A 19,964-nucleotide genomic window follows, 5' to 3' on the forward strand; every position below is an offset into this window, starting at 1 on the left:
GGGGTGGGGGCGGTGGGGAAGGGGAGGGCTGGAAGGCAACACCTGTTTCAGGCCTGACAAATGAGTGGCTACAGATGGACAGAGGTGCTGCTCACAGCAGACCCGTGAGGGCTCCGGCGTCTGCAGGGGGTTGATGCTTTCGCGGCGTCCGACACGCTCCTCAGTCCACTATTCTCATTAGAGAAGGCGCACAAACACCCAGCAAACAGGTTTCTCTGAACTGAAGCAGCTTCTTGTTAACACTGGTTGTTACTGGCAAAGGAATTACACGAGTCTGGGCAAGCTCTGGGAGATGGTGAAGGACAGGGAAGCCTGGCGTGCTGCAGTCCATGGGGTCACAGACTCGGGTACAACTTGACTGAACCACCACCACCGCTGGCAAGGGTCTAGCTCGTGCCCCCTACCCTAGCCTGCTCCCTCCCAGGCTCTGTGGTGACCCGCTGGCTAGGGATCCAGCCCCCGGGGGATGCCCTCTCTGAAGGTGCTGTGAGGACCTGGGGACTGGGCAATGGTGGGACCCTCACCACCCCGCCACGTGCCCGCCGACCAGGTAGTCTCCAGGTTCCAAGATGTGGCACACACGTCGCTTTACCTGTGTAGGGGGCACTCCCTTCAAGTTTAGCTTACTTACAAGGTGGAGGCGGGGTAGGAGAGGGAGAGCTTGGAAATGGGCTGGAGCACTGGCCCACCACTGCTGAGGGCCAGGACCCCCTCTCCTCGCTGCAGTGGGGGAGGCACGGCCTGAGCTTTCTAGATCACAGTCCCAGCCAGAAGAAACGAGACAGACCAGGGGCTAGAGCTTAGCTTCGGAATGTGACAATTTATTTGGGGGGGGGCCAAAGAGGCTTTCCGCGCCCCCTTCCTGGCATTGATACGATATTGAAGAGCAGCAGAACAAAACATCCAAGATGAGAGTAGCACAGACCCCCCTCCCCCGGCCCAGAAACAACCAATGCCCGAACAACAGAGCCGAAACCCACAGCCCACACGAGGCGTTTCTCCACCCGTGACCTCTGGCAGAGGAGCAGGTGGCCCGGAGGCCCAGCCCGTGCTGGGGTGGCACCCCCGCCCCGCGTCTCCGGCCTCCCGCTCCCCCCACTAGTTTCCTGTCTTGAACCACTGGAGGCAAAGTTTAGCCAGCTGGGAGCTGGATGGTTGAACCACAGACAAAGGCAACAACACTTCATTTTTAAAATGAGAGAAAAAAGAGATAGCACCCCTCCCCAAATATAGAGCTATATATGTATATTTTATATATATAGAATTCATTCGTGCACAATTCATTAAATGAGCTTTTCAAAAATTAAAAAAAAATTATAAGATACATTTCTTTAGGCTTTTGCGTTTTTAAATTAAAACCAACAAGAAGTCTCCATCTCTACTCCACCCAATTGCAAGGGGAGGCCCCAGAACCCTTGGTTCCTTGTACTGTGGCCTCTTGCAAGGGGTCCCTCAATTAGACCACCAGCCCCTCTTTGCCTAACTGAAGCTCTGCATACAACAGGCACTCACCCACTGCTGGAGTGGGGTGCTGACTCCTTCAAGGCGGGATGGGGTGACCCCACAGGCCTGGGAGATGGGTACCTCGGTCTCCACCCAGCCTGTCCCCATCTTGGTGTCTTGGCAACTATCAGTAAGACAGGGCCAGGATGGGGACACCCTCCCTCTCTCCTGGAGTGGTAGCCCCTAATTCTGGGCTTTCTCAATCTGAGAGGAGATGCAGAAAGAAAAAAAAAAAGAAAAAAACCTTTAAACACTTTCCTTTTTTTTTTTTTCCAAAAGTGATTCCTTAAACCATACAAGCCCCCAAGAGGCTGCCTTGGGCTAGTGCATGGGAGCCTGAAAGTGGAACTGACCAGGCGGGTCCCACTGTCCGGCATGGGCCAAGTGCAAAAAAAAAAAAAAAACAGAAAAGAAAAAAACCTCCCAAAACACAAAACTAACAACCACCAACAAAACCCCTAAAGACACAAAAGGCAGTGTGTCCACTTGGGTCCACCCGGAGGCTAGAAAGGCTGGTGGTGGCCCAGTTCCCCAAGCCAACAGCTTCCTCCTTTGGGCTGACCTCTCACCCAAGACTGCCTGGCTCAGGGAAAGCCCCTGGCTTTGTGGTAGCTCCAGGGCCCTGGACTCCACCTTTCAAAGGTTGTCCCCGAAAGGCCAGAGCAGCTGGGCTCTTCATTCCAATGAAGCAGCTTTGCCTCTCAGAGGCCCAGTTTCCTGGCCTTGGAAGTGGGGTGACCCTTCCCACTCTGCCTGCCTCACTGGGCTCTGCTGGAGCCCATTTTGATCCTGACCCCCTTGCAGGGTGAGAATGAAAAGCAGCTGTGGGAGTAGAGGCCCCAGTGCCAGCAACCTCCACCACCACCTAATCCTCAGCAGCTGCCTGGACACCAACAGGTGAAAAGGCCATGCTTTAGGAAAAGGCCATGCTGCCCAATACACCCATTTCACAGATGGGCAAACTGAGTATCTGGGAGGGGAATGAGACAGGGATGGGTTCCAAGTTCCCCCCTCAAACCAGACACCAGACCTCATCTGTTTCCTATGTCATGGGGGCGAGGAGAGGGTGGCATTAAGGGGAGATGACCCCAACCAATATTGAACAAGGAAGAAGACCGGGTCTTGAGGGGTCTTTCACATACAAAAAATAAAGCCAACCAAACTGCAACTTCTGCTTGGTAATTAGGCAAACGGAAAAGCAGCAGCAGGGGAGGGAGGGCCCATGGGAGGCTGGTCTGTGCAAGTGTGGTGGGAGCTACTGGGCCCGGCTCAGAGCCACCCTGGGAGAGAGGTAAGGAGGGCTCCGCTTGCTCTTGACCTGGTGCCCACTTGGGCCCCCAGGGGAGCTGCCCGCCTGGGAGACAGCCATGCGCATGCGTGCCTCTGCTGGGGCATGGCTGCACAGCTGGGGGTCCAGGGCAGCGACTTGCCTGTGGAAAGAGACGGGGCGGACACACCCTCTCCCTAGGGTTACCCCCAACCCACCATGATCACCACCGAAGACTCTCCCAGGGGGGCAAGGAACCCAACTGTACCCACTCACCAGCCTTCCTGGAGAGTCACCAACGCTGGGTCCCGGCAACAGTGGAACCCCTGCTGACCCCTACCTCCCCCAATCTCAGCTCTACCTGCCTGGCCCCTGAAGCTTCTGGCAAGTTCCTTTGGGAACAGGGGTCATCCTTCCGTCTGAGCTGGGACAAGAGTGGAACCTGGGCAGAGCACAGGAGGGAGGGCTTAACTTGTCTAGGGCCAAGGAGAGGGGCTGTCGCCGGGGTGGGGGTGCCCTCCCAACTGGGCCTAGGCCTCTGTCCACGTTCCTAACATTGCCGCCTCAGCTGTGCAATCGCTGCGTTACTAGTTTTTCTTTAAATATCTTTCTCCCCACCCTCCCCAACCCCATAGGAATCCCACAATATTTTTTTCTATTTCTTCCCCCCCTTTTTTTTTCTTTTTTTTTGTTTTTTGCAAAACTAATTCTTTCACTTTCCTGTCATAAAATCACCTCTGAAAACACAACTTCTTTACAAAAAAGGTCACAAATGACAAGGACTCTCAGGAAAACACATTTCTATGGTCTCTGGAAACACCTGTAACTGGCACCCAGGTGGACACGCACCTGGGGTGGGGGTCGGTGTGTGTGTGTGGGGGGGGGGGCGGAATCCCCTCTAAGGACAGAGGAGAAATACCAGCCCTTATTTGGGGCGAAGCCAATTGGCACTTGGACGGCCACGGAGCCAACAGAAGGGCAGGATGGGGAGGGGTCAGGAGCTCCAGACACCCAAACCCTGTGACCACCCTCGTTCTATCAATGTTTCGGGGAGGGTCAGAGGACCCTGCCACAATCTGGCAGGGAGAGTCGGAAGACAGAGTCCTCCCCATGCTTAGGGCCAAGGCGTTTGTTAACCAGCCGGAATTCCCTTTCTGCGTCCTCCTTCTAACATCACTGGTTCTAAGCTGACACACCAGGAAGCCACCTCGAGCCACCAGTAAGGACTCCGACTCGTTGCAAACCGCCCAGGCAGTGCCCCAGGGCTGGCCAGCGGGGTTGTATTCCCTGTGCCCCAGACCCCGGGTCCTGCACATGCCCGCTATCCTGAAGGACACCGGGCCCCCTCGTCTATCCCCCGCTTTGGCCAGTCTGTCCTCCCAACACCCGGCCTAAAACCGGGGTTTTGGTCTCTGCCACTGGCGTGGACAACTCGTTTCCAGGCTGCAGCAGCAAACGAAGCTGCCTAGAGCAGTGGAGGCCTCCTGCTGCTTGGAGAAGGCTGGGCTGTGACAGAGCCTGGGCGATCACAAGCAAGAGAGAGGGGGCAGGGAGGGGAGAAGCCGGAGACCCTAAGAACGGTGTCCAGGCTTCCAACTCCCCGCAAACAGCCAAGAGGAAGCAGCAGCTTGGGACGGGGGCCTGTCTCCCCTCGGCCTCAGTCCCCATCATGCTAGGTCCGACCACCCCAAAGGAGAAAGGCAGGGGTCGGGCGCCCCGCCCCTGCACACGCGCGCCGGGAAGCTAGGCCTCCGCAGCAAACTCCTCGGACCTGGATCAGGTCCCAGGCCCGGCTGATGGCCAGGGAAGGTCCGGGGCCCCACGCAGACACGGATACACGCGGACGCGCCTGGGGCGGCAGGCGCATGCGCAGCCGGAAGTCCGCGCTGCAGGTTCTTGTAGCACCTTTGGTTGAAACTGAGGGACCTTTAGACGCCCGGAGGCCATGGCAGGCGAGGTTCGTGCCAGCCCCTCCCACCTTCAAGACAGAAATTAGGAAAGAGACGGGTGGGCGGGGCCCACGGGGGCCCGCCTGGGTGGTCCAAACGTGGGCCCAGCTCCTGCCGCCCTCGCACGGGAGGGGAGAAGGGGAAGAGAGGGGCCACGGCCGCCTTCATCTCCACCTCTGTCCTGGCTTCCCCATCCCTGCCCCTCCTTCCCGGGTTATCTGGAGGAAGGAAAGGGACGGTGCCCATGCTGGGATGGGGGTCCCCTAAGGATCCCCGCAGCTGCCGGGGGTTAGCACCGAGAAATCAGATGCTGTGCGCGAGAGCTGGAAGCAAGCTGGGGAGACACAGGGCGGGATGTGGGGAGGGCAGCTGAACCCCAGGTTCTGAAACTCCCCAGGAGCCACCCGGCAGGCCCCACCGTGCGTGGGTGGGCAAGGAAGGTGCCAAGAGGTAAGAGGGAGGACTTCCTGGTGCCCTCGCCCCCACCCCAGCCCCACCCCGTTTCAGGCCTGCCCCTCCCACTGGGCTTCAGGGGGTCTCCAACTACCCAGCCCCATCCCGGGGTCAACACCGAGCCTTTTGAAACAAGCAAAGCACAGGCGGGGTTGTCTGAGGGCGGGGAGTGTGGGGGGCGGGAGCAAGAGTATGACTTTGGGCAGGAGGGCGCCCCCCAGCCCCCCCTCCTTGGTGGAGCCCCCCTTACTTGCTCGCCCCGCTGCTGCCACCCCCCGCTGCGGCGCCTGCTACTCCAGCAGCCACCTTCTCGAAATCCTCTGGGTTGCAGAATTCCTTGATAGTGACCGTGAGTAGGTTGCTGGTGACGTCGGTGACGACCACGTTGGAGCAGGGTGACATCTCAGGGCGCCAGTCCCCCGCCTCGGGCTCGGAGGCGGCGCCGGCCGGCTCAGGGACGGTGGGAAGGGCCTGGCTGGCAGCTGCAGGGACCTCGGGAGGCGCCCGCTTGTTGGTGGCCGCCGCCTCAGGCGGGAGGGACAGGTCAAGCACCTCGGGCTCCCGCCAGTCGGGGGCCGACGGGCTCGTGGTCTCCGGGAGTAGCTTGGGGGGCGCGTCCTCCGGCTCGGAGGAGTGCGGGACGGGCGAGGGGCAGTCGGAGGAGCTGGAGCTGCGCTCGTCGTAGGGGGCACTGGGGGGCGCCAGGAGCAGCCCCTGGCCGGGGGAGGCGGTGATGTCGGTCTTGCCGGCAGGCGGGGGCTGCAGAGGGCCGGGCGGGGGCTTGTTGTACAGCGCGAACGTGCCGAACTTCATGTGGCGGACCTGCGTGCGCAGGATGCTCTCGCTGAACTTCTTGCTCTTGCCGATGACGCGGTTCCGGGACGGGACTTTGGGGCGGGCAAGAGCCCCAGCCCCCTGCCCGGCGCCGCCTGGGCCTGGGCCCTTGTCGATCACCTTCAGGTTCAGGATAATGCGGTTCCGCTTGGGCTCCCGCGGCTTGACCTTGCGATTGATGATGCGCACCGTCTCGGAGAAAGGGGAGATGGGCGGGCGAAGGCCGGGGCTGCCCCCCTGGGGGTCTGGGCGGGGCAGGGGGCGGCGGGACATGCGATGGCAGCGGCGGATGTCCTTCTTGAGCCGGTGCACCGCAGCGCTGGAATGCAGCTTGGGCGAGGAGGCGCTGGCGCTCGGCTTGACGGAGAAATGCACGTCGCTGATGCGGAGGGCCTCGGCCTGGGCCCGCGCCTGTGAGACAGAGGGCGGCAGGTGGCTGAGGGCTCGGGCTGCCCGCTGACCTCTGGACATCCCCTGCCTCGGCCACCCACGAGTACTGGGGTCAAGAAACCATCCTGAGGGCACTTAAGAAAATCAGCCTGTGCTCCTACCCCTGCCTGAGTGATAAAAAGAAACAGGTTCAGACAGGTGATGCAAAGTGCAGAAGGCTGGGGAGCAAGGCAGACCCTCATCCAGGCCCAACTTGCAAGGCTTGACTTTCCCAGCTCGGCTGTGGGCCACAGGGACAAACTAGTCACTGGCTGTCCTTGCTGACACACAGAAGTGGAACTGCCAGGATGTTGCATGCAAAGAAGCCCCGGACCACTTCTGCCCTGGGAAGATCCCGGCCCAGCCTGGCACTCCTCCATGGACTAATTCTTGGTGACCAAACGCAGAGGGTGATCTCTCCCTGCTCCACCCCACACCCCAGCCCAATGGACCTATCTGTAGATGCCCTGAGCCCTTTCTCTGCCTCTGAACAAGCTGCACCTCCAGCTCAGTCTCACCTCCTCAACTCTGGGGGCAGACCTTTGAGCCCTCCTCTTCACTCCCAGCCCCTGGCACTTCCCCTCCTGGGTCTGATTCATCTGTCTGCCCAGGGTCTGGCTCAAGGCCTGGGTCTGAGCAAACTGGTGCCAACGGATTTCAAAGCCAGCACCTAAAACCTCCTTGGCATCGGTTTGGTGGGGATGGGCTAAGAGGTGGGATGGACCTCGCCACAGTCTGTGCCAAGATGGCCTGGGGGCAGGACGGCTGGGCAGAAGTCTGTGGGGAACAAGCGATATTTACTGCACCAGGCTCCTAAGCCCAGCTGCACACAGTCCCAGGTGTGAAGTGTGTAAAGCCCCAGGACTCTGCAGCAGCTCACCTGCTACCTCAGGGAAGGTGCAGGATGTGTGTGGCAGGGCCCTCAGAGACCCCAGGTCCAGGGCAAGAGACTCACAAGGTTAGGTAAGCCATCCTCCGGGGGCCAGTCCTTCCCTCACTAAGAAAGTGCTAATGAGTCACCTGCCAGCTGCTTGGGGCTACCGCTGCGACCACACACAGCTTCTACGTCCTGGGGGCAGCAATCCAAGGAAAAGACAGGTAACAGGCAATTAGGGTACAGGGTGATTCAACGCAAGAAGTACAGGTTCCAGAGGAGCACAGATTAGGTCCCTGTCTTGGAGGATGAAGCATCAGTAGGAAAACAAACAAAAAACACCCTTGACTTTCCTGAGCTATGCCCCAAGCGTCTGTGGAGGCCCAGGTGGCCTGCTGAAGGGGTACTGCTAAGACCAATGGTGGAGGCAGAGAGGGCCCAGGGAACGGAAAGCCATGGCTGGACAGAGGGTAGAGATGGGTGACCAGTCTGGGTTCTGTACAGATACCCTTGCTCCTGGTGGGGGAGATTGTTAGGCAGTGACTGTCTCCAGCCAAGAGAGCTGGGGTGGCTGAGAGGAAGGGCACATTCCCACGGGTCAGTCTCTGGGGTCCCCAAGAGTGTGATCTGTGGTTAGGGGTCTCTCCACCACCCATCCCCACGGTGCTGGACGCTTAATCAGAACCCCGGAGGTAGCCTGGTAGACAAGACTAGAGTGTATCTGACCACAAGCCCCAGAAGGAAGTTATGTGTGGACTTAAATGCTGAATAAGTGAGGATGTCATTTAGAACGTGGAAGAGGCACATGTCCTCCAAGTTCTGTCTCGTCTCCTGGGGTGGCTTAGTTAACAATCCCTCCAGCCACTAGGTGGCAGCATATGTGGGCCCAACCTCCCTGTGCCAGGGCTGCCAGTTCCTCCAGCTCAGAGCAAGTGGAGCCAGGGGCTGGTTCCCTCATACCCCTTCCCAGACAAAGGCAGGGGAAAGCCAGCCTTCCTTGGCAAGGCAGTAAGGGCTTTTTGCAGCTTCATCCCCAAGGGAGCTTAGGGGATTCCCCACTCTTTCCAATACCCTGGGGGTTAGACTTTATTCCCTCTGAACGCGGCTGGGGCTCCAGGACCTCTGTAATTACGATTCTGCCGGAGTCCAGCAGCGATGCATGGTCCCTGGGGACTGGTGAAGCATGTAGGCAAGGCAAACGTCAGATCCAGGATGAAACCCTGGCTGCTTGTGGGACTCCTGGGACCATGAGATAGTATATGTTACCTGCTTAGCAAAACGCCTGGCACACAGCAATCACTCGAGAAATGCTAGACTTGTCTATCCAAGGGGTGGTGCTTTTGAGAGTAACCTTTTTCTAATGTATGGCTTCCAACCTTTCTACAAAAAAATTTTACTTTGTAATTTCTAAATGTTTTTTCAAAGGGGGTTAGTTTATGCTCCTCCTCCTCTCCCCTCCCCAGGATGAGAATTCTTTGAAAGTGAGACCTGGGTCTGCCTGTGAATTAAAAATGGTAACCACAGCCAGTGCATTTATTGCACTCTGACGGGGTGATGGGCATAGCTCCCAGGGCTTGGCATGTACTACATCTAGATAACGTGGAAGATAAAGCCCTGGACTCTACCACTCCCTCTCCATGATCACAAGCAAGTTATTTAACCTCTCTGGTCTCAAGTTTTTCTATGTATAAAATGCAGATAATGCAACGTACCTCATGGGCTCTTGTTCTCTTCAGAATAGTTCCCTGCAGCAAGTGAGTGCTACCTGAGTGTGATTTGTTTATTAGACACTGCCTCTTGGGTTCAGACCAAGCTGATCTCCATCACCCCTTGCAAATCTCTCTCTCATGCTGAGTATCTATTTCATCTCGTCTCCAAATCAAGGTCCTCTCATCTGCCTCTCTGTCCCCTGCCCCACCAGCTCTGCAGCCTTCATAGTTTCCTGTGTGTGTCCATCTTTTCTCCTTAACCTGATGTGTACTCCCTGAGGAACAGGGTTAAGAAAAGGAGACATGATAAAGCTAGGAAGCTGGGTGATGGGAGCTCAGGTAAAATCACGTCCCTTCCTTGGGCCTTGATTTTCTCATCTGCAAAAGAGGGATACCATTCCCTACTTCGTAGGGGGGTTTTGAGCAATCGAAAGGAGATAATCCATGTCGGGGCTCAACACTATGAGGCCCACAGCCAGAACTACAGCTATTTAAAAAAGAAAAGCATTCTGAATCAATGCTTATGGCCGTTACCCGCTTCCCCGCTAGAGGGCACTCCAGCTGCACTGTGAGAGGCTGTCACACAGCCCACTGGCATCCTGCTGCTCTGCCCCATCCCTCCCGAAAAGAAACATCAAGGGTTAAGATTGCTCCACGAATCTCCTAAGATGTGTGTAATTTGGAGACAAGGGTCACAGAAGGATGTAATTCTGGAAACCATTATTTCTTTCACTTCTGCTTTAAGTCCGAGGCAAACTTTATACACATGTACAGTCCTTTTGAGGGAAGCGGGGGGCTGGAAATTTCACCAACTGGGCTTTGAGCCTTTCGGACAGATCGGAGATTCTGAGGACCTGCCATTCTGAACAGCCTTTTTTTCTGCAGAGTCCCGTCTGCCCTGCTCATGCCAACTGCCACAAAGTCATAGGTTGTCAGGGTGGGACGGGGCCTTGAGAAAACCTTAGCACTAGGGGGGAGACAGTGCTTGCCCACGGAGACTGCCTGCAGCCTTGCCTGCCACCTTGGGTCATCTCGACTTTCCTTTCCCAGACTCTGTTCTCATTAAAAAAAAATAAATAAATAAACACCAAAAACCTCTAAGATGGCTTCCTCTGGAGCTAGGTCTCCCTCCCTTGCCAAGGCCAATGTGCCATGCTTTTACTCTCTCCCCCTCCATCCTCATTAGAACCTCCAGACGCAGCCAGAAGTGGGGATAACTGGAAACCAGTGGCCCAGTCTGGGTGATAAAACTCAAAGTGAAGTGACTTAAGGTCAAATTTAAGTTCGATCCTCCTGTCGGAAGGGAAGGCATGCAGAATAAATCCTGAGAGGCAAGCTAGAGACAGGGAGGCAGCCCCCCACCCCAAAAGCCTCTCCCTGTTCCGCACCATGAGGGAGATCACATTCACTCCTGCTCTGGACGTGAATTCCAGGTAGAGCCCCACCAGCTCAAGGCTGGGGGACAGCAGAGCTCTCACGTGCAGAGGCCCCCACCTGCCTCATCCACCCTCTTCCTGCTGGCCTCCCCAGACCCTGGTTTTGTGAGCAAGGATCATCCTCCCTCCTCGTCCCCATTCCCAGGCCCCTATTGCAGAGAAGCTGGAACTGGCCAGGGCCGCCTGCCAGGGGCTCGTCGGGGGCTCAAAACCACCCCCTGCCCAGCTGGGGCCCCCCTCTCGAAAGGCCCGCCCGCAAGGGCGGCCGCGGATCTGTCCCTCCCCTGCAGGCCCCGTGTTGCGCCCGGGCTAGGGGCCCGAGAGGGGGCTGTTGGGGCTGGGCCAGGTTACCTTCAGGAGGAAAGTTTTGGGTTTGGGTCCCCTCTTCTTGGGCCCATACAGCTCACGCTCCCGCTCCCTGCGGCCGAGAAACACCCGAGGTTAAAACCCAGCCCCTTCCCGGGCCCCACTCCGCGCTGCCCTCCCCGGCCCTCCCGCTTCCCCGCGCGGCGCCCCAGCCGAGCCTCGGCCCCACCGCCCCTGCCAGCTTCCCAAACTCACTTCTGTTCGAAGGCTGCAATGAGCCGCGAGTCCAGGATGTTCTCTTCGGGCTCCCAAGTGCTGTACCTGCCGAGTTACACATGCACAAAATAAAAAACAAAACCAGAGAGGCAGAGGCACATGCGAGGGACCAAATGTGCGCACCCCCCAAGGTAAAAAAAAAAAAAGAAAAAAAAGGCCCCGATGTCCGCTGCCTCCCTTCCCCCCTCGCTCCTGGATCCCGTGACACTCACTTGATGGCCCACCCCTTCCATTTCACCAGGTACTCGATGCGTCCCTGAAAAAGAGAAGGAAAAAAAGAGGAGAGTGGGGGTGGGGAAGATGCGGGGACGCGAGGAGGCGACGGCGCGGGGGTGGGCGAGAGAGCCCAGGTTAGCGGGACCGCTTCACCTAGCTGGCCCACGGACTCCGGCCTCGGCTGCGGGGCGAGGCGTCCCGCCCTGGGAGGCGGCTCACCTTTCGGATCCGCCGTTTGATGATAGATTCGGCCGCGAAGACCCGCTCGCCCACTGCAGACAGCTCCATCTTGCTCAGCGGCACCCACAGCCCATAATACTCCCTGCTCCCGCGGCCGGTGCTGCACCGCTCGCGCACGCGCCGCAGCGCTCAGGCTCGGCGGGCGGGCGCGCGGCAGGGCGCGCGCTCGCGTTCCAGCTGCGGGCCGTCACGTGACCCTCCGGGCTGGTGCGCCGTTGCCAGGACCTCCTCCTCCCCCGGGGCGGTTGCTAGGGAAAGTGAGCGCACGCGGGACCAGGGCGCGCGCTGGCTCTTAAAGGGGCCTAGCCTGGCTCGGGGAGCCGCGGCCCCGAAGCCGGGGAAGGAGATGCTTGGCCTGCGGGAAGCCGGGTTGTGGACACCCCGGCTTCAATCCTACAAACACTTTCTCATTCTCCCCTCCATCTTCCTGGCCCCCGACCGCTGACTACCTCTCCCTCTTAACCCTCCCTTACAGTCACTCCTGGGCCCTGGGCGGTGAAGTGGGGGTGGAATTTCTACAGCCGCCGCTCAGCCTCCCAGAAGAAGTTTGCAAACAGTTAAATATGATACAGCAGAAATGCATTTGCTGTTGCCTTGCCAGGCCCTGCGGGAATTTCTTTAAAACACTGCTCCCCCCCCCCCCCCCTTATCCATTATTTATGTATTCGTGGGAGTGTGGTTTTGTAACCAGTTCAGATGAATTACAACAAAAACGCCACCGCAGGAAAGGGTGGGGTGAGGCGGCGAATGGGGCCGAGGAAGGTCGGGGTGATCCCTTGGATTTGTTTTCGGCCGGGGTCTTGGGCGGGCACCTGCCTTCACCGGGAGGGAGGTCGGGTGAAGACGCAGCGAGCAAGATGTGGCGGTGGTTGGGGGTGGGGGGGCGGTCCAGGGAGAAGAGGCCGCGGGGTGACTACAGGCTTCCTACATACCAGATTGGGCCCGAAGCGGGTCATCCTTGGGTCACTCGGCAAAAGCCGCCTTCGCGGTCAGGTCTGTCTGTTTTCTGATTCCCAGGCCCCCTGGCCGCGTCATCCTTCTGCCGCCTACAGTTCCTCTAATGGTTCCGCCATTGCTAACGGGGAGACCACAGCCCAGCTTCCTATTTGGGGAGGGAAAGGGAGACTTCGGCTGTCCTGGAAGGGGCACAAAGCAGCCCTGCCACACAAACAGCGCCATATCTTTTATTTTGAATTATTTAAACTTTATTTTTTTTTAAAGAACACCAACAGCCCTGTTCTTTGCAATTTTTTAAGTAAGAAAAAAAAAAGCAACTGTCTATAATCTCCATCCAACCGTTAAGCTCTTCACGGATCTTCTTCTAGCCTCTGTCCCATGCCTAATAAACACACGTACCTATGCTCCTTTGTACGTTATATATATGTAGTATAGATGTGTATTTAAATACTTTGTTTTCACAGAACGGGATCGCATTGTTCACACTAGCTGGAATCCACTTTTCTCCCTTAATGATATAAAATGGACCTTTTTTGATGTCATTGAGTACAATTTCCCAATCGTTTGTCTGTGGTGGGACCCAGACGGAGGTGGAGAGGGCTGGGGATGTGGTTCCGATCAGGGCTGTCTCTTGCTTTCATTATTTATTTGTTGGAAAAGAAGATTTTTACATGTCCTGTGGTGCAACCCCAATTCTTGTGGTTTCAAGTCAACCACGTCAAAATTTCTGTTCCTCATCCCTACCAGCCTGCTAATTTGTCCAATTATTACCTTGGGCGAGATCCCCCTCCCCTCTTAAAGTCCACATGCTCTTGAGAAATAGCTATTTGCTGTCCAGCTCAAAGTGGGCTTCTGTGTGAGTAAAGAATTGCCCTCCTGGGGGTGGTGGAGGTGGTTGGACAGGTGAGCTTCGTGGATATGAATGTGTGTGTGTTCTCAGGCTGCAGAACACAGACAGCTGGATGAAGCCGGTAAGCATTAACCCATTTGTTGGTTCTTTCAGCAGCTCCTGTGAGTCCTTTTTCAGGCTTTGTGTTCAACTGTCAAAAACCAAGTTGCCCAGGCCTGAGGAGCTCTGAGGTGAGAAAGGCATCTGTTACCCATGCTTGAATAAAGATGCATTCATTTCTTATGGCTGCTATAACATTACAGCAGTGATGTAACATTACAGGCCAGTGGTTTGAAATAACACACATGTTTCATCTTACAGTTCTGGAGGTCAGAAGGCCCAGATCTGTGTCTTTGGGCTCTAGGGAGACAATCCATTCCTTGCTTCTTCCAGCTTCTAGAAGCTGCTGGCATTCCTTGGCTCACTCTAGTATTTACTTTTGCCTTCCCTTGACTGACTGACCACCTCCTTCTAATAAGGACCTTTGTGATGACATTGGGCCCCCCAAATAATTGAAGACAATCTTCCCATCTTGACATATCTTACCTTAATTGTATCTGCTGAGTACTTTTCACCATAGAGTTACATATTATGTAAAGTATATAAAGTATCATGTTCATAGGTTCTGGGGACCTATTTGGTGGGTGGGGCCTTATTCAACTTACTACAAAAGGTATGTTTAAGATGCCCTGGGGGTCTAGATATATTAGCCAAGGCTCACCAGAGAAACAGAACCAATAGCATGTATATAGAGATACATAAGAAGACTTCCCTGGTGGCTCAGAAAGTAAAGCGCCTGCCTACATGGGGTCGCAAAGAGTCAGACACGACTAAGAGACTACACACTCACTCAGAGATATGTAAGAGGAGATTTCTTATAGGAATTGGCTTTATGATTATGGAAACTCAAGAAGTCTGCTGTCTGCAAACTGGAGAAACAGGAAAGCCAGTAGTGAAAGGCCCGAGAACCAGGGGGCTTCTGGGATAAGTCCCCAAGTCTGAGGGTCTGAGAATTAGGAACTCTAATGTCTGAGGGCAGGAGAAGATCGATGTCCCAGCTCAAAAAGAAAGGGAATTTGCCATTCCTCCACCTTTTGGTTTTATTTGGGTCCTCCATGGGTACTGTTATCACTTTGCCAACAGAGGTTCATAGAATCAAAGCTGTGGTTCTTCCAGTGGTCACGTACGGATGTGAGAGTTGGACCATAAAGAAGGCTGAGCGCTGAAGAATTGATGCTTTTGAACTGTGGTGTTGGATAAGACTCTTGAGAGTCCCTTGGACTGCAAGGAGATCAAACCAGTCAATCCTAAAGGTAATCAACCCTGAATATTTATTGAAAGGCTGGAACTGAAGCTCCAATACTTTTGGCCACCTGATGCAAAGAGCTGACTCATTGGAAAAGACCCCGATGCTGGGAAAGATTGAGGGCAGGAGGAGAAGGGAATGACAGAGGATGAGATGATTGGATGGCATCATGGACTCAATGGGCATGAGTTTGAGCAAACTCTGGGAGATAGTGAAGGACAGGGGAGCCTGGCGTGCTGCAGTTCATGCATGGGGTTGCACAGAGTCAGACATGACTGAGTTACTGAACAACAACAGTGAATACCATGGTGCCCTTCTACATCGGTAAGAGTAGACTTCTTTACGTGGCATACTGAATCTAATGCAGACAAGTGAATGATAATGTGTACCAGCTATTTGGGTGTCCCATAGCCCAGGCAGGCTGACCTATAAAATGAAACATCCTGCTAGATAAGGGAGCATCCCATTGCCTAGAGGAAGGGAGGCTGGGAAGTCTCAGAGGTGGGGACATTTAACGTGGGACCTGAAAGATGCAGAGGCGTTGCCTGCTAGTGAAGAATGAGAAAGGCATCTCAGGTCAGTGGAGAGGAGCTTCTGTGAGAGAAAGTCCCTCCCACCTCTTCCACAGTCTGACACCTCAGTTCAGTTCAGTTGAGTTGCTCAGTCGTGTCCCACTCTTTGTGACCCCATGAACCGCATCACGCCAGGCCTCCCTGTCCATCATCAACTCCCGGAGTCCACTCAAACCCATGTCAGTGAGTCAGTGATGCCATCCAACCATCTCATCCTCTGTCGTCCCCTTCTCCTCCTGCCCTCAATCTTTCCCAGCATCAGGGTCTTTTCAAATGAGTCAGCTCTTCACATCAGGTGGCTGAAGTATAGGAGTTTCAGCTTCAACATCAGTCCTTCCAATGAACACCCAGGACTGATCTCCTTTAGGATGGACTGGTTGGATCTCCTTGCAGTCCAAGGGACTCTCAAGAGTCTTCTCCAACACCACAGCTCAAAAGCATCAATTCTTCGGCGCTCAGCTTTCTTCACAGTCCAACTCTCACACCCATACATGACCACTGAAAAAACCATAGCCTTGACTAGACAGACCTTTGTTGACAAAGTGATGTCTCTGCTTTTTAATATGCCGTCTAGGTTGGTCGTAACTTTCCTTCCAAGGAGTAAGCGTCTTTTAATTTCATGGCTGCAATCACCATCTGCAGTGATTTTGGAGCCCAGAAAAATAAAGTCTGACACTGTTTCCACTGTTTCCCCATCTATTTGCCATCAAGTGATGGGACTGGATGCCATGATCTTAGTTTTCTGAATGTTGAGCTTTACGCCAACTTTTTCACTCTCTTCTTTCACTTTCATCAAGAGGCTCTTTAGTTCTTCTTCACTTTCTGCCATAAGGGTGGTGTCATCTGCATATCTGAGGTTATTGATATTTCTCCTGGCAATCTTGATTCCAGCTTGTGCTTCCTCTAGCCCAGTGTGTCTCATGATGTACTCTTCATATAAGGTGTTCAATAAATATTTTTTGGACACATGAGTGGGCCATTGAAGGGATTTTTGAGAGTAAGTTTGACCCTATAACATATGTATGAATTCACACCCAGCAAACACTCTCTGGGTGTCCCCTTCCCTCGCCATGTTGGACTCAGGGAACTCAAAGATGGAAGAGGTGGGATTTCTACCCTCCAGGAACTGAGGTGCATGGAGGGATGAAGGTGTAAACAGATGTGATTTGTGCCAACTTTTAGTTTTCAACTTCTCTGAGCTTCAGTTTTCTTCATGCCTATCTTGTAGGGCTTCCCAGGTGGCTCAGTGGCAAAGAAGCCACCTACAATGCAGGAGACACAGGAGACATGGGTTTGATCCCTGGGTCAGAAAGATCCTCTGGAGGAAGAAACAGCAACCCACTCCAGTATTCTTGCCTAGAAAATCCCATGGACAGAGGAGCCTGGTGGGCTACAGTCCATGGGGTCACAAAGAGTTGGACACCACTGAGCGACTGAGAACACACGCTGATAAGTAAGCACATCCTGTAGTTTTATTATAAGGATAATGAGATAACACAAATATGGCACCTGGAACTCTGTGGGGCACACAATATGTGTGTGACACTGGAGATTTGTATATGTATATGCTCCAGTCTGATTTCGGTGTTGACCATCCAGTGATGTCCAAGACTCTGGTGTAGAGTCTTCTCTTGTGTTGTTGGAAGAGGGTGTTTGCTATGACCAGTGTGTTCTCTTGGCAAAACTCTATTAGCCTTTGCCCTGCTTCATTCCACATTCCAAGGCCAAATTTGCCTGTTACCCCAGGTGTTTCTTGACTTCCTACTTTTGCATTCCAGTCCCCTATAATGAAAAGGACTTCTTTTTTTGGGTGTTATTTCTAAAAGGTCTTGTAGGTCTTCATAGAACCGTTCAACTTCAGCTTCTTCTGCGTTACTAGTTGGGGCATAGACTTGGATTACTATGATATTGAATGGTTTGCCTTGGAAATGAACAGAGATCATTCTGTCATTTTTGAGATTGCATCCAGGTACTGCATTTCAGACTCTTTTGTTGACCATGATGGCCACTCCATTTCTTCTAAGGGATTCCTGCCCATAGTAGTAGTTATAATGGTCATCTGAGTTAAATTCACCCATCCCAGTCCATTTTAGTTCGCTGATTCCCAGAATGTCGACGTTTACTCTTGCCATCTCCTGTTTGACTACTTCCAATTTGCCTTGATTCATGGACCTAACATTCCAGGTTCCTATGCAATATTGCTCTTTACAGCATCAGACCTTGCTTCTATCACCAGTCACATCCACAACTGGGTATTGCTTTTGTTGTGGCTCCATCCCTTCATTGTTTCTGGAGTTATTTCTCCACTGATCTCCAGTAGCAATTTGGGCACCTACCGACCTGGGGAATTCCTCTTTCAGTATCCTATCATTTTGCCTTTTCATACTGTTCATGGGGTATTTTTTTGGGCTCCAAAATCACTGCAGATGGTGACTGCAGCCATGAAATTAAAAGTCGCTTACTCCTTGGAAGGAAAGTTATGACCAACCTAGATAGCATATTCAAAAGCAGAGACATTACTTTGCCAACAAAGGTCCGTCTAGTCAAGGCTATGGTTTTTCCAGTGGTCATGTATGGGTGTGAGAGTTGGACTGTGAAGAAAGCTGAGCACCAAAGAATGGATGCTTTTGAACTGTGTTGTTGGAGAAGACTCTTGAGAGTCCCTTGGACTGCAAGAAGATCCAACCAGTCCATTCTAAAGGAGATCAGCCCTGGGATTTCTTTGGAAGGAATAATGCTAAAGCCTAAACTCCAGTACTTTGGCCATCTCATGCGAAGAGTTGACTCATTGGAAAAGACTCTGATGCTGGGAGGGATTGGGGGCAGGAGGAAAAGGGGAGACAGAGGATGAGATGGCTGGATGGCATCACCGACTCGATGGACGTGAGTCTGGGTGAACCCTGAGAGTTGGTGATGGACAGGGAGGCCTGGCGTGCTGCAATTCATGGGGTCGCAAAGAGTCGGACACAACTGAGCAACTGAACTGAACTGACTGACTGATGCTCCAGTCTGGCTCATAACTAGAGAAAGATACACACACACACACACAATGTGTATACTTACAACCCTTTCTTCCACTGAAACTCAGTTCTAGAAACTAAAATTGTATTGGTCAGTGGACACCAAACACTTTGTATAGCATTTGTCATGTTTCAAGGACTCTTCCAAGTGCTGTACATATGATATTAACTAATTTACTCCTCAAAATAATCCTATGAGGTGGATACCATTATTCTATTTCACTGTTGAGAATACTGGGTCTCTATCCAAACAAGGGAGATGCTGAAGCTGAGATGAACAACACGTTAAGTTCTACATTCATCAGATGTCCCGCATCTCTTCCCGGTACCAAGTGAGATCCATCATGTGATGTAAGTTGACTTAACAAAAGTACGGACAAAGAAGCTGAAGATCTGCAGTCAGGTGTCAATATGAGTCTCAAAGAATGGAAACACGTACATTGCCTTCTGAAATATTGTGCTGTGAAATTATGTGCCCCCAGAGAAAGGCTAACTATTTTTAGAAGGAGAGCAGTAGAGACTTTTGGAAATATGCCTGAATAGAGTCATAATTGGGCAAGGGATACGGGGAACGCCAATTTTGGCAGAAGGATCTTTTGGAAAAGCAGCTCTGACCCAGTCATTCCTCCTTTTAAGACTTTTCAACACTGGAAGAAGCTAAAATATCAACAGGGAGAACCCCCTCTCAGTGGCTCATCGCTGTCTCTAGAAGTCAGCAAGAACTCTTTCTCATGGCAAAGGGGCCCCTCCCGAGGGTTTTCACTTCCCTGCCCCCACCCTGCACAACCCCCTCCTTTGATCTCATCAAACCACCTGCTGTCTTCTGAATGGTCCCTGCTTTTTCACACTTTCGTGTCTTCAGTTCATCTGGGAAGCACCTACATATCTTTCAAAACACAATCCTGATTTATCCTCCTGTATGAAACTGTCTCTGTTCCCCCAGGTAGAACTGGCTAGACGTCCTTGGCCCCATGTGAGTGCCTGCAGAGTTCTCAGAGCACAGAAGAGTTCTGTTTGGTTACTTGCTATCACTTCCTATAAAGCATGACCTCCCCGAGGGCCAAACTGCACACCCCCCTCCCTTCCCTGACACTGGGCAGCCAACCAACTCACATTACTGAGTGCCACCCATGTACCCAGCACTATTCTAGGTGCTGGAGGTGCGACAGAGAAAAGACAGATAGATCCCTGCCCTCCGGAAGATTGTTATGAAGGCAGCTGCAGAGGTGGAACACACAAGACAAGGGCATGATTTTCAGGCCTGTGAAGCGCCAGGCTGACTGAAGCCCAAGCTGGAATCCAGACTGCCGGGAGAAACATTAATAACCTCAGATATGCAGATGACACCATCTTAATGGCCAAAAGCAGAAGAGGAATTAAAGAGCCTCTTGATGAAGGTGAAAGAGGAGAGTGAAAAAGTTGTTTTAAAATTCAACATTCAAAAAACTAAGATCATGGCATCCAGTCCCACCACTTCATGGCAAATAGATGGGGAAACAATGGAAATAGTGACACACTTTATTTTCTTGGGCTCCAAAATCACTGCAGATGGTGACTGCAGCCATGAAATTAAAAGATGCTTGCTCCTTGGGAGAAAAGCTATGACAAATCTAGACAGCATATTAAAAAGCAGAGATCACTTTGCTGACAAAGGTCTGTATAGTCAAAGCTGTAGTTTTTCCAGTACTCATGTACAGATGTGAGAGCTGGACCATAAAGAAGGTTGAG

At 53.3% G+C, this 19,964-nt stretch overlaps 1 protein-coding gene across 2 annotated transcripts; it reads right to left on the reverse strand.

Annotated features, from left to right (window-relative positions):
* Positions 1-794: 794 nt before the first annotated feature.
* CBX6 (chromobox 6) lies at positions 795-12,647 on the reverse strand. 2 transcript variants are annotated; one of them, XM_024991661.2, is made up of 5 exons: positions 12,425-12,647; positions 11,249-11,292; positions 11,016-11,081; positions 10,806-10,872; positions 795-6,417 (listed from the first exon to the last, which is right to left on the reverse strand). In XM_024991661.2, exons 1-5 carry the CDS (start codon positions 12,446-12,448, stop codon positions 5,419-5,421), a joined length of 1,200 nt encoding a protein of 399 aa, XP_024847429.1. In that variant the 5' UTR covers positions 12,449-12,647; the 3' UTR covers positions 795-5,418.
* Between the last annotated feature and the right edge of the window lie 7,317 nt (positions 12,648-19,964).

This window comes from Bos taurus, chromosome 5 (genome assembly GCF_002263795.3).
Source record: "Bos taurus isolate L1 Dominette 01449 registration number 42190680 breed Hereford chromosome 5, ARS-UCD2.0, whole genome shotgun sequence".
Taxonomy (NCBI): domain Eukaryota; kingdom Metazoa; phylum Chordata; class Mammalia; order Artiodactyla; family Bovidae; genus Bos; species Bos taurus.

Coding starts and splice junctions, on each gene's coding strand:
- CBX6 (XM_024991661.2), bottom strand. CDS start 12,448: ATGACCCGCTTCGGGCCCAATCTG. Junction 11,082..11,248: donor TGGAAGGGGTGGGCCATCAA/GTGAGTGTCACG, acceptor GTAACTCGGCAG/GTACAGCACTTGGGAGCCCG. Junction 10,873..11,015: donor ATTGCAGCCTTCGAACAGAA/GTGAGTTTGGGA, acceptor TCTCGGCCGCAG/GGAGCGGGAGCGTGAGCTGT.